The following is a 13,960-nucleotide window of genomic DNA, read 5'->3' as shown; positions in this document are numbered from 1 at the left end:
CTGTTGGACTTGTCTGACTCCTGGGGCTGGAATCTGATATGCCAGCACCACTTTCCATCAAAGACATGGAAGATTTATATATACATTTGGATTTATGATGATCTGGATTCCTGCTGATCAGCGGAGGGGGGTTCCAGATTTATCGAAAAATGATAGAAACCCTGACAGTGGCTCGGGCCTTTGAGGAGCTGTCGGGTGCACTTGAAGGATTCTGCCGGGCTGGAAGCACAAAGACTCTCAACTGGGGGGGAATAATTTGCAAACTGGATGTGAGTCTGAAGAGGATCGTAACCCAGGAGCGAGCCTCCAGCATGTATAGATTTCATCTGGGTGACGCTTCAGATGGTGAGAGGTGAGGTAGACCCCAAATTCGGCTGATTGGGTTTTTTTGCCACTTCAGAGATTCAGTTAAGACATTTCAAACGCAGCAGGAAATTCAAGGCTGTTTTGTTCCAAAATAATCAGATTATCTTTTTTTGGCTCCCAGTGGCATGGCCTTGACAGCAGTGTTTATCTCAATCTCCCCAGGATGGAATGTCAACATTCGTTCCCACCCCCATCACTGGTGTTGGACCCGGCCTTGGAACTCAGTTGACTGAGGAGGAGGAAAYTCTGAACTCTAGCGAACTCAGCCGAGACGATAATATATGTGACTCTGGACTCTGGAGGGGGCCAGGGTTGGGTCCTAGTATGGACCYCCCTCCCTCAACGTCGCCTACTCCTCTGAACCCACCCCATCTTACCTCCCCCTTTTGTGTTGTTTGACCCCCAACCCCCTCCCTTCTTTAGCTGCCTTGCACTGATGCGGTGGGTTTTTTTAAGCGTATGATTCTATGTTTCTTTGTAAAACCCAGGATCAGAGTTTCTTCTTTTAACTCRCCTTTCCTAGTGTGTGTTTTCCAAGCTGCGAAAGGTAGCGCACCGTCGGGCGAAAGACCCTGGACATTCGTTCCCCCATGTTTGTTATTTGTGTGTTTCTCCGGATGGATGTTCTAAACTGTAATTTCGTTCTGCATTGCATCTTTGATGTTGTGTGTGAATGACAATAAATGGTTTTGATTCTGATTCTAAGATTTGGAGAAAAATTTAAACTCGGAACAGAAAATACACATTGTCACAYTGCAGAAGCTTGTGTAAATAAGTCCACAGCAAATGTGTGCTGTAATCAAAGCTAAAGGCGGTCTAACGAAATATTAGAGCGCCTGACCTTTTTTTTTTTTTTTGCCAGGAAGTATAATAAGTCTGCAGGTCTGCAGGTGTTCATGATGTAAAGGTCAGCTGTGGTTGTGGGACCTGGAGGTAGAGATGCTGGGAGTCCAACTCCTTCAGCTCCACTTTGCCTCTGTGTCTTCTTCTAATTCTTTCTTTTCTTTCTCTCATTTCCTTCCTTCATTAAATTCATTTATCTCTTGAAAGGAAAGGAAAGCGATAATGTTCCAGTTCKTGTGTCTGTGTGAGTGTATTGGTGTGTCTGTTACCAAAATATCTCATGAATTGCAGGATGAATTTTAATGAAACTTGCCGAAAGTAATCAGTGGATGCACATCCACCACTGATTATTTATTCAACCTAATTTAAGATGTCTGCCACAGACAAGTCAACTTAAAACACAAAAATGGCTATGACTCTATAACTCAGTCAGTTTTATAATTGTTGTGCTAGAAATTTGGTAAAAAAAATTTAAGTTTAAATTTGCTTAATTCTTTCGGAGTATTTGGTTKTCTTCTCACTTTTACTTATTTTTTCCATTTTTCTGTCTTTTCTTCCTAATTGTTTGGCCCCTTTCTCCAGTTCATTCTTTCCCTTTGAATCCATCATGTCTTAATTCTTCAAAACGTTTCTTTAAATAAAGTTTTGATCCTTTTCTCTCTTTTATCTTTCCCTATATGTCACCTCCTGTTCATTATTCCACCCTTCCTTTCCTTCCTTCCTATTCTCATTCTYTTCATCCTTCTCATTTTCTGCCCTTTAATTTCTTCCCCTTGTTTTATCCGTCCTCGTTTCAATTTATCTCCTCCATTCTAACCACACATTAATTAGTTTTGCTTATATGCTTCTGGTTTCTTCACAATCTTTTCATTTCATCTCTTTGCTTGCCATATGATTCATTCCCTCAGTTTATCTCTCTTCCTTTTCTAGCTCTTTTTCTTATAACATTTTTTGTGTCCCTTCCTGTTGACACGCTTACTATTCTTTATTCTCCCTCTCATCTGCCTTTTTCCATCTCTTTTTTCATATGAAACGACTGTGGAGTGGACCACAATTATCCCAAACATTCCTCTAAAGTGCATCTGCCTCCAAGATAAAATGAAGCCAGGCAAAGAGCTTCACCCTGACAGCATAAATATTGTCTTTGTCTGCTTTTCTCTTTACTCTGCAGACATTATCATCAACAGTGACTCCTCCTCTTTCTGAGTCAAAAGCCCCAGCGATGGCTGTGCGTTTAATGGAAGAACCTCAGCAACACTATCAATTGTTGCCCTGGTGGGAGGCTCATTGGTCAAGTTATTAAAATGTCCTTCACCAACGTGCTGCATGCCTCTAATGACAGAACTGTCTGAATCCTGGCAGATAAGCACTGCGAGCTCCCTGCCACATTATTACCCTCCCATTAGAATAAATTAGCATGCTCAACCCTGCAGGAGCAGCCTGCTCTGGGTTTGACTGTAGGAAAATGCCACAGAGCTATGCTTACAGGCTCCCATCAAGCTATAAGGACAGGAGAGATGAAGCAGTCACTAATCAATGTCTTATTATGTGATACAGCAACATTAAAGGATGCCAGATGTATCATTTCTGTAGTCGTATAGTAAAAAGCCAGGCCTCGATCTGAATGTGGTTCACCCAGGCCAAAGCTTTCCTGAGCAAGTCATTCAATCCAGTGACTCATGCTTTCAAGGCTCGTACAGTTTAAGTTGGTGAAAGAAGCTGCGGAAGCAAAATAAGTCAAAGTTTTCCTTCATTTATCGGCTAAATTCTGCAACTTTCAGCCTTTTAAAATGAACCCAGCCTTGTCACTGAATGGCTAATGGATGATAAGAGCAGGCTGAATTATCAACAGTCAGCTCACCTGCACTGCCAAGCTTTTATCCCTGTTTCCTTTATTGATTGTAGTCAACAGAGATGATACAGACCACCACAGATCGATGAGCTCCCTGGTCGAAACTTGGCCAGCAGGAGGTGAGCCGGCACAGAGAGACTCCAGAGAAGGTTCAGCTGACACCCGCCTTCACTCAGCTCCTCTGATTCACCAGGTGGACCGACCCAGACTTTGCTTCAGTGCATTTAGTGAAGTTCACACTGAACTCCTGCAACGTCTCCATGCTTCTCCATATTAGATGGAGACAGACTTTACAGTCAAAAGATCTGAAATTGTTTGGTTAATTTAATATTTTTTGATTTCTAAATATTCTACAAGTCTTCACCAAATTCTTTTTTTATGTCTGTCATGTTCTTATTTTAACATCAATTAAAGCAGCGAACTAACTGCTCCCAGTTTGCTGGGAGTTTTCTTTCCTGTTAAAATAGTCTTCATCCTCACAGGACTGGAGTTCCAAGCATTAAAAGTAGATATATGATGCTTTGAAACTCTTCCTTTTCACATTTAAATCCTTCAGTTGGGGTCTATGTAGTCTGAACTCCTCCTCAATCTAACTTCACCAGCCCTTCTTTCACCCCTTTTCTGGTGTGTCTCTCAAAGCAGCTGCTTTTGTTACTATTCCTTTAAGATGCTTCAAGCCCCGCCCCCCTCCGGCTTCCAGACCGGTCCACTCCAGTTTTTGTTTTTAATTTTAAAAATTTTTTTGGGGTGGGGGGCTACATTTTTCTAGAGTTCAGAAACCTTTTATTTACAATTTAATTAAAAGATGACAACAACAGAAGATTTGTCCATCCAGCTTTACATGCTGGAGCCAGAGAAGAATTTAGGAAGAGGAAATTGTAGTTAGTAATGACCTTATTTGGTAGTTCCAGTGAAGGTAATTTGAYGTAATAGTTCAGAAAATGTCATAGAAATAAGAGAAAACTGAACATGTTGAAAAATATGACCCAAACAGAATATAAAGACATCTAGGGAGCACCAGAAGATTAAATTCAAATTTTCCACATCCTAGAGACTCCAGGTACACAACAAAATGTCTTTAACAGCTAAAAAAAGGTGGATTTTGCATGATATGTCCCCTTTAAACTGGATGAGCTGCTTTGTTGATGAGCTAAAGTCACTTGCAGATTAATCTCAATACCCTCCAACCTGAAGGTCATTAAAGTCTTTGATCCTGATGTCTGATGTCATTTTATCACAATATTAAGTTATTTAGTGTTTTATTCTTCACTGAAGTTTGTGAATATTATTTTCCTGCTTGTGATAATGTAAGTTTCTTTTAAAAACACAAGTGTTTCCTTAAAAAAAACTTGGACGTAATGTCAGTGCTTTTTTTAATCTATCTTAATCAGATGTGAGTTTTCAGACACATCCCATGTTTTGTTATTCTATTACTCAATCATTCCAACATCAAGATTGATTGGTTGATTGATTGATTGATTGACTGATTGATTGACTGATTGATTGACTGACTGATTGTGCCTTTATTGTCATTGTACAGAGCACAATGAAATTACATTTAAGATGCAGCCTTTTTTATAATCTTTCACTGAGCGCACAATTATGCGGGTGCATTACGCACGTCATGAATCAACTGAGTTTCAACACCACTTTAAACACCATATCACTGAGCAAAGGGTGGATCCAATCAGATGCTGCACGGTCCATCTGATCAAAATGGAAAGGCAGTATGTGTGRCAACAAAAAAAGTCTGAATTGTCCAGATATTACTGTACTTCCACCTACATTTGTGACACCAAAAAAAACAAAAACAGTACCCCTCATGATTTAAGAACCAGAATAACGATTAGTAAAAGTGGAAACATTGGCTTAACTAAGGAAGTTCGACAGAAGGCCAAGTCTCTTCTATTTTGAAAAATAAAAAGAACCAGTAAAAGTTTACAGTTAAGCACTTTAAGATCAACAAGACAAAGAAACACAAAGCAGATTAAGACTAAAGTAACTATAAGAACAAGGAACTCTTCAGTCTGTTCCTTCTTTTCCAGTCTTCACCGGAGCAACTGGCTAACTGGATCACATTAATGAAACAAACTGAGAAGCATAGCACTCATCAGATCAGAATTCGTTTAGCTCAGACTCATTTCATCATCTCGGCAAAATTGACTCCCCAAAGTGCGCTCAACTCTCAAAGCAGAAACCTACCCTTCAACACAGAAATAGAGACGGAGCAGACAATCACTGCAGCACTGCCACCRTCAAAAATAGATTTAATCAATGAAGTAAATCTCACCTGGGCCATGTAATTAAAAWTGGTAGGCAGCAAATGGATTAGGATATGAGATACGGTGAGATTCGAAGTTTGTCGCAACATGGTCAAATTTAGCCGAGTCGTGTTCATGTCAACAGATTAAAGACAGTGATTGGACACACACATAAAGAATTAAGAAGAAACTCTCGTAGYCTTTTAGAAAAGCATGGAATCATTCAGCATCAACACAATGAAAAYGTGGATTCAACATTATCTAAACAGGCCACTTGTGTCAGTTACCTATGGTGTAGCCTCTCTTCAGCTCGACACACCGAGGGGAGCGGAGCTTGGAGTTGGTGGTGTTGTTTTCCTGCACCTCAAGGCCGGTGGTCGCCTTGGCAACAGGTGGTGCTGCCTTGCTGCGGGGCGAGGCTGGCATCAGAGTCGGAGAGAACCCCTGACTGGCAATATCCACCGACTGAGACTTCTGCTTCAGTCTGCAGAAAAACAAACAGAAAAAAAAAATCATCAAACCATTAATGCCTCATTTTTATCGGTTAAAGTATAAATAYAGGTGTATTACTCTCAGAGAAGAGCTCAGTCAGAGCTTTACCAGTGAAGGGCAAGGGGAAATAAAAGCATCTGACTCGAAGCATTTGCATCTGAGGTWGCTGGAGTCAACGCGCTGCGCTAGAGAAATGTAAATCGTGCAAGACAATTTTCTAAGTGGCAAAGAAGCAAGGAGAAAGAATCGATAGGTTAATCACACCCTTGTTGAGGGTGAATTCATTAGCACGGCTCATCTCTCCCCTCACTGCAGAGCTGTCTACTGTACAAAGGGAGAAAATGCCAGGATATCTGAGGAGAGCAGAAGGAGTCAGGAGGCAAGAACGCGGAAACGAGTGACGAAGTAAAGTTGCAGCAAACGTATTGTGGTGGTGAAAGCCTTTCATCCRATCAAGGCTGCACTACTGGTCTTTTCTGCTGTGTAAAAAAACTGTTTACAAAAGATTCAGAAAGGGAGGCTTCAAAGGCTACTTTGTAGGTTTTTTTCCATAATTAATTAGTCATCTACTCTCAGCTGTGGAGCCTCCGATTCTTCAGCCTGCATCCATGTGGAACTGAAATTATTTTGTACTAAATGTTTATTTGGWCACAATACAACTGTGTCTTTGCTCTTTATATCCCAACGTATCCCTGGCTGCTGGGTTTGTGAGGACACGGTCTGCTTTATACCACAGAGCAGACAGCGTCCCCACAAACCCAGGAGCCAGGCCCACATGACAGGCCCTGGAGCAGTGTGGTACTAGGGCTGCCACAAACGATTATTTTTATAGTCAACTAATCACTGATTATTTTTTTCGATGAGTCGACTAATCAGATCATACGTTAATTGAATATAAAACATAGAGCTTATCACGCCAGAATGCAGCTGCTATTTTATATCCATCGTTAGATTTTAGCTATATGCTAACTAAAACTAATTGCTGTGGAAGGTAAGTTCTGCCTTGCAGATATTGCACAGGTTTCTCTTTTATTTTCTTAAAATGATCCCACAATTTTGAGCTCCGTTGCTGGGTAGCCATGATACTAGAGCCTGTCTGTATAATGTCTTGTGAAGTCTACGGCCTACCCCGGTTGCCACTACTGTACATGTGTGTCAAAGACAGAAAGGTAGATGCGGCAGTGGAAGCTGTCAAAGCAGTTTAGAGAAAAAACAAAGTAAAACAAAATCAACAACAAAAAACAATGACTAATCTACTATTAAATTAGTCAATGACTGTTTTAACAGTCGATTAGTCATTGACCAATCATGGCAGCCCTAATCCTAACTGGGCTTTCCTTGGAGCAGACAAGAAAACCAAACAGGACTCCAGTAAGCCACCAGGTGAAAATGAAGACCCCAAACCCAGAACAGTGGTCATGCTGTACGTTGCGGGCATTTCAAAGAAACTGAGACATTTATTCACTAAACATGACGTCCCAGTGGCTTTCAAACCCCAAMACACATTACGGCAAAGACTTGTTCACCCCAAACATCCAGTCCCCCGTCACAGAGTAATATTGTGTATGCTGTTAAGTGTCAAGAGGACTGTGATCAGTTAAACATTGGGGAAACTAAGCATCCACTGTTAGAATGAGCCAGCACAGACGAGCTACATCGTCAGGTCAGGACTCTGCAGTTTACACTCATATACAGGCCAGAACTGTACAGTTTACAGTCATCTACAGGCCAGCGGTCACTCTTTCAGGGATGAAAATGTTCTCATCCTTGATAGAGAAGAACATTGGTTTGAGAGAGGAGTAAAGGAAGACATTTCTGTTAAGAAAACACGTCCATCATTAAACAGAGGTGGAGACCTTCGTGTCCAGTTGTCCCCATTTTACAACGCTGTTGTTGCAACAACATGACTCAGCCCCCTGTGAGCAATAGGTGATAATCAGGTCCTTAGCTATAGTCAGGTGATGGTGCATGTGACCCTCTATGAACAATAGGTGATGATCAGGGACCTAATGATCTATTGTTAGGCTGATGGTTCTCCTTTGCATGTGAACAGACAGTTTTGATTGTCACCATTAAACCTGTTTGTGCACCATCTGCAGGCAGTTTACCTGAAACTCCTCAGACTGAAGAAGTCTCTTGGAGGAGAGGGCCCTAACTTTTTTTCATTACTGAAAAGGTTGCATTATTTTATAATATGATAATTCAGAGATCAAAAACACGTTTAAAATGGATTTCAATAGGATTGAGTTTTACCCTAAAGGGGGAAATAAAGATACTGGGAGTTTAAAGGAGTGTTTGAAATAATTCAGGCTCCAAAAATGAATTTTACTCTTTTGAGCTATTGCTTAGTGCTTATGTTCAAAATATGTCTCAGCTATTTAGCTCAGTACCTCTTTACATATTTACAGTAACTACAAATAACTGTTTTTCCTTTGCAAAAAAAGTTTATTGGGATTTGCAGCCTAGTTTCCTGTGGAATGAAGCTGTTGTACATTTTAAAACCTTCTGACTTGTGTTACATTAAATGTATCTACAATAATAASACAAAGCCAATTAAACTGCTAATGGGATCTTGGGTTTGGCTTTTAAAGRTAAAAGTGAGCTAACTGGGCTAATCCAAACATGTAATCTCAATACACKCAGCATCAAATCAGCCCTGACACACACAAACAAAACAGACAGGAACAACACTGACCAACRAMTGCACACATGCACACACACCGATGCCTTCAAACAAAGACTAAATATACATGGAGGCTCCAACAGAAGTATGAAAAGCAGCACACCGGCTTCTGTAAGACTTTTTTCCTTTGGTCTGAAAAAGTGCTGAAACAGCATTATAAGATTCTCTGCACTGCTCCCTCACACACACTTTCAATCATTCCAGTAAAACTGCTGAAGCGGACAGAATCTTCCTGTCCATTTCACCCGAGAGCCTGTCCCCTCATGGACCAAAGCAGCACACACACGACATGCCTTACTGCCAAGTGCAAAGGCCCATCACTGTGTGTTCTGTTACACATTAAAGAAACCAAACCAGGCAGAAGTTCACCAGCAAATGATCGTTGTAGACTATTTAGTTGACATGAACTGAATGAGGATTCACTTCAAAGATTTTCATCTAAAAAAAAGAATCTACAGCTTCAGCCAGTTTGTTTGTTATCACAAGTCTCTGAAGTGTAAGGGGTGTGTGTCAATTTTTGTCACCTTTTTTGGACCTTTTCTGGTATAATCAGTTACCTTGACAGAATGCTAGCCCTTATGAGGACCAAAGTCCCGTCTGAATATGGTGGAACTTCATTTTTCTGTTAAGGGTTAAGTAGTGCTGGGCAGTATACTGGTTCGCACCAAATACCGTTTTTTATTTTTGTTATGAATTTTCTGAATACCGACATACCAGTTTAAATAGCCTGAACACGTGCGGAACGCTTCGTCGAGGCCGCCAGTGAACTGTTTCCCGGGGGGACACTTCATCTCGCTGCACCGCTTTGTGCATTAGCATGCTAATGTTATCGTTGGAGCAGCTTGTTGAAGCGGCGGGTGGCGATTCCGCTGCTTATATTGACTGACATTAGAAAACATCCCGTTTTTGCCATCACTGAATGCAGTAAACACATCTTCAGTGACGTGCACAGTTAGACTAAACACGYGACTTTAATATGGAGACGCATGGAGACTTTAGCGTGATTCTATTGTGAAAAGCCGGGGGGAAGAAGTTTTGTAGCGGAGTTGAATTGACTGGTGTGCAAGGTGAGTCGTGCTGTTAATCTTTTTTAAATAACATAAAACAATAGACCCGATAATAATCTTTTTGTAACCCTCCTCCTTCACGACTGGACCAAAATACGTGACTACTGTCTCCAACCAGGAGGAGAAGAAAAGACGTTTAGAGGAGGGAAACAGCGACACAGACAGAGGTAGAGTAAAAGAGAAAAGTTAATAAGCAGTTTTTGTACATTTTATTATCAGCTGACCTGTGATGAAAAGAAAAATACCGTGACATACCGCGAAACCGGTGTAAATGTTGAAAATACCATGACATAAAATTTTGATTATACTGCCCAGCACTAGGGTTAAGTTTAGAATTAAGGTTTGACTGGAATTTAGGTTAGTGCTGGGTACAACATACTGGTAAGGTTTAGGTTTAGGAAAAGGGTCAGGGTCATGCTGCAGATCTGAATGGAAGTCACCTCTTCATAAAAAATAGATATAAAATCCTTTGAGTCTTCAGGGGTCAACCTATTKAACCCCTTAGCAGTTGCCCCTTAAATTCCTTAATCTAATTATCTAATCCATTCTAATTTCCCTCTGGGATCAATAAAGTATTTTTGAATAGAATTGAATTAAAAGCCTTTTTCACATTAAAAAAATTTGTAAGGGTACTGAGCTCATGTAAGAACCATAGAGTCGTCTGACAACTTAGTTTTCATCCATCCATCCATTTTCTGTACACGCTTCTTCCTTTTCAGGGTTGCGTGGGTCACTGGTGCCCATATCCAGCAGTCACAGTGTGAGGGGCGGGGTACACCCTGGACAGGTTGCAAGTCCATCACAGGTCCACACATAGAGACAAACGAGACAAACAACCATTCACTCTCTCACTCACACCTAGGGACAATTTAGAGTTATCATTTAACCTAACAGTCATGTTTTTGGTCTGTGGGAGGAAGCCGGAGTACCCGGAGAGAACCCACGCATGCACGGAGAGAACATGCAAACTCTACCCAGAAAGGTCCCCAGACCGGGATTTGAACCGGTGACCTTCTTGCTGAGAGGCATCAGCTCTACCAACTGAGCCACCTTAGTTTTCCACAACTTAGTTTTCAATACAAAAAAAAAAAAATACTTCTGTAGCGTCTGGAAATGTCAGGAAGTGTTTAAAGAAACTGCAATGTTTTTGCCCATCGGTGGAAAAAGACACAAAATTGTTATAAATCAGCTAGTCCTGATGCATCTTAATAAACCAGGTAGAAAATATAATTTAAAAAAGAAAAAAAAACGTTCTCTGGATGAGTTCTTCTTTGTTGAAAAACCATTTTGTTTCTTCTCCAAAAGAATTCTTCAGTCAGAGGAGTTTCAGGTGAACTCAACGTTATAGCAGAGCCTCCACATGGTGGACAGACTGTTTTAATGATGACAATCAAAACTGTTCGTTCACATGTAAAGTAGGACCCATTTTTTTCAACAAAGAAGAAACAGACTGTGCAAGATGTTTTTAAAACTCTCTCGTTAACCCTGTCTGTTAACAAAAGAAAATAAACTTATTATTACATTTTAATTTAAAACATTTAGAAAAAAAATCATAGGGTTTATAATGGATTAACTTCTGGCATGAACCCAATTTCCATTGCTTATGGTAGCTAATCCATATTGGCCAAAACAGATACGGCTGTAACTCAGTCAATTTTGCAGTTACTGAGCTCCAGTTTGGTGTGGTAGTAGCTGAGATTTACTCCTAGGGCTGGGAGATATGGCTGAAAAATGTATCAAGATATAAGCATTTCATATCAGTTGATTACAGTAATTATTGATTAGTTTTTTGTGTCACCTATTTGAAACGAGCAGGAGAATAAAAGGCTGATTAATTCTGTTAAACTGGTGACCTTTCTTCTTTTATTCGCAATTTCCTCTGGAGCTGTTGCCTCATTTTCCTCTTCCACTCCACGTCCTTCTTTTTTTATATTTTGAAGCAGTTATGAGGCACAATGCATGAAACATGAAACTGCTACGGCACGTTACTCTGCCTACATCCCCCAGAATGCTGTGCAGCTCTGGATCAGAATTTAATAAAATTATCAACTTTCTATCGTACATATTTTTTATTGATCACGTGTCCACTGCAATTTAATTTTTTTTAATCACCCAGCTCTGATCATTCCCATCTCATACTCCAAGAGCCAACCAGTCTCAGATTACAACTTCATCCCTACTAATCAGGGGCACCATATGGGGGAGAAAAGTTGGCACAATTCCGAGGGCCCTTGACTGATAGGGGCCCCCAACAAAAAATTTAATTAAATTAAAAAAATTTAAAAAGACAAAATTGTTGGGGGCCACTGTCTATAACAACATTAATGAAATCTTTGTTTATTCTTGTTTCTGGTAGTAAAAGTTAAACGTTACCACTCCCAGACCAAAAGGAAAACAACAATTTTTACTCTGAACACCCCCTCTGCATCTGCATAAAATGGTTTGTTCCAGCAGAAAGCATTTAGCAGCATTCAGTAAAATCGGGGAATAACAGAGCATGTATAACCATGCTGTCTAGAACAATAATAAAATTATCATAAAGAGGACATTAAAAGATTCCAGTTTAGTGCTATTGTTTAGATAGGATCATGGCCGTTAAATGGCATATATAATTACAGATTTTATTATTCCCATCATTATTTGAGAACTAAAGTATTTTTTTCTGAGCCGCCTTTAAACGCACCATAAGCATGCTGACGCTACACCTGTAAACAGTGTTGCCAACTTAGCAACTTTGTCACTAGATCTAGCGACTGTTTAGACCCCTCTAGCGACTTTTTTTTCCAAAAAGCGATTAGCGACAAATCTAGCGACTTTTCCCGGTGTTTTTAGAGACTTTTAGGAGCTTTGGCGACTGCACTTTCCAAGCAATTTTTAACTTCCCTCCTTTCCTCCACAAGCAGCGAGCGGCGCGGTGAGCCCCTCCCACTTCTTAAAGCTGTCCGAAAGCTTTAATTTATGTGGATCTAAGCATTGAAGTCATAAAATTATTTTTATTTCATTAAGTTTAATTAAACATATTTAGTGTTTTATTCACCTTTTCACTCTTTCTCATCTCTCCTRTAGCTCAGATCACAATTATTGGCAAACATCCAACTATGCAAATTAGGTGACGACGTCATCTAGCGACTTCTAGGGACTTTTCTTGCTCAGGAGTTGGCAACACTGCCTGTAAATCAACAAGAGGAGACCCCCTGCCGAGCAGAGCGGCAGGGTGTCAGAAACCAGCGAAACAAAAGTAAAAAACTTTGCAATTTTTTCCAAACAAACCTTGAATGTTGACTATTCTGTTGGAGGCAGATAATGTTAGCTGAAAGATCCAAATATATCATGTTTAGCTAGTTAGGATTAGACAGTTGTTACTGTTATGGACTAATTATGTATATCTGTTCTACCTTGACACTGTCCAGTAACCATATCTTATTACAACCAGTTTTCGTCTGTTTAACTCTATCGGCCAGACTTCAAGACTCCAGTAATGTATGACCTCTTTAATTTCTGATAAGGTGTTTCCAGGCTGACAGTCCTGTTATTGGCTAGGCAGTTACATTCGTCGATCTGTGATTGGTTATAAGCATGTCACATGATGTTAACATGATGTTAAATTATTGGCCGTTTCCGCTGATGAGGCAGCCACAAACCCGACACACTTCCTGATTGACTTATATGTGTTTGTTGCTCAAGAATTAAATCATTTGACGACCATACACGCAGACTTTCTGTGCATTTATTCCAACGTGTTTCTGCATTCTTGGTAAATCATGCGACGACAATTACTTTTTTTTTACATCCTTGCTAGTTAGTGGATAAATAAATCCAATCCTTTATTATTTCTATGCAGAAGTTGTGCTGACTTGCTTTCCACATATTTAAAATAAGTCTTTATTGCCACCATAGAAGAGCAAAGTCAGGGAGGAGACATCAGATCCAGCAGCAGGGACTACATGATGCAGGCTTTTCTCAGGTAAGGACAGGTTATAACTTATTACAGAGAGAAACCAGGCAGGTACCAGGACAGAGTTTAACATATATTTCTGAATTACTCTTATTCACACTCCAAGATTGTTGGAGAACAGTCTGATCACCTCCTGACTGGCTCAAATTGTCAGCAGCTGCAGTCACTCTCCTAATGAGACTCTGGGCTTTAAAAGGCAGCTGTGATGATCAGACCTTCGCTGAAACATAACCACGGTTTGGTATGAATCTCAGCCTCTCTAGAGTACTTTACTTAGAATAATCTAACTAAAGTAAGAACTCTTTGTGTCCTCAGTTTTTGTTCCCCTGTGGATTATCCTGCCTGCCTGCCTGCCTGCCTGCCTGCCTGCCTGCCTGCCTGCCTGCCTGCCTGCCTGCCCAACCTCACCTGGGACCTCTTGTGAATACTCACCTTTGGAAC

At 40.5% G+C, this 13,960-nt stretch overlaps 1 protein-coding gene across 3 annotated transcripts in view; it reads right to left on the bottom strand.

Moving 5' to 3' along the window:
* Positions 1 to 13,960, bottom strand: part of oxr1a (oxidation resistance 1a) — a 191,866-nt gene that overhangs the window by 151,631 nt on the left and 26,275 nt on the right. For all 3 annotated transcript variants that reach the window (XM_014017107.1, XM_014017109.1, XM_014017108.1), the window contains exon 2: positions 5,610 to 5,806. In XM_014017107.1, coding sequence (XP_013872561.1) covers positions 5,610 to 5,806 — 197 coding nt within the window. The remainder of the gene's footprint in view (positions 1 to 5,609; positions 5,807 to 13,960) is intronic.

The sequence above is a fragment of the Austrofundulus limnaeus genome, unplaced genomic scaffold (genome assembly GCF_001266775.1).
Source record: "Austrofundulus limnaeus strain Quisiro unplaced genomic scaffold, Austrofundulus_limnaeus-1.0 Scaffold161, whole genome shotgun sequence".
NCBI classification, from domain to species: domain Eukaryota; kingdom Metazoa; phylum Chordata; class Actinopteri; order Cyprinodontiformes; family Rivulidae; genus Austrofundulus; species Austrofundulus limnaeus.
Note: the sequence above shows the minus strand (reverse complement) of the source record. Positions and strands in the feature narration are given on the sequence as shown.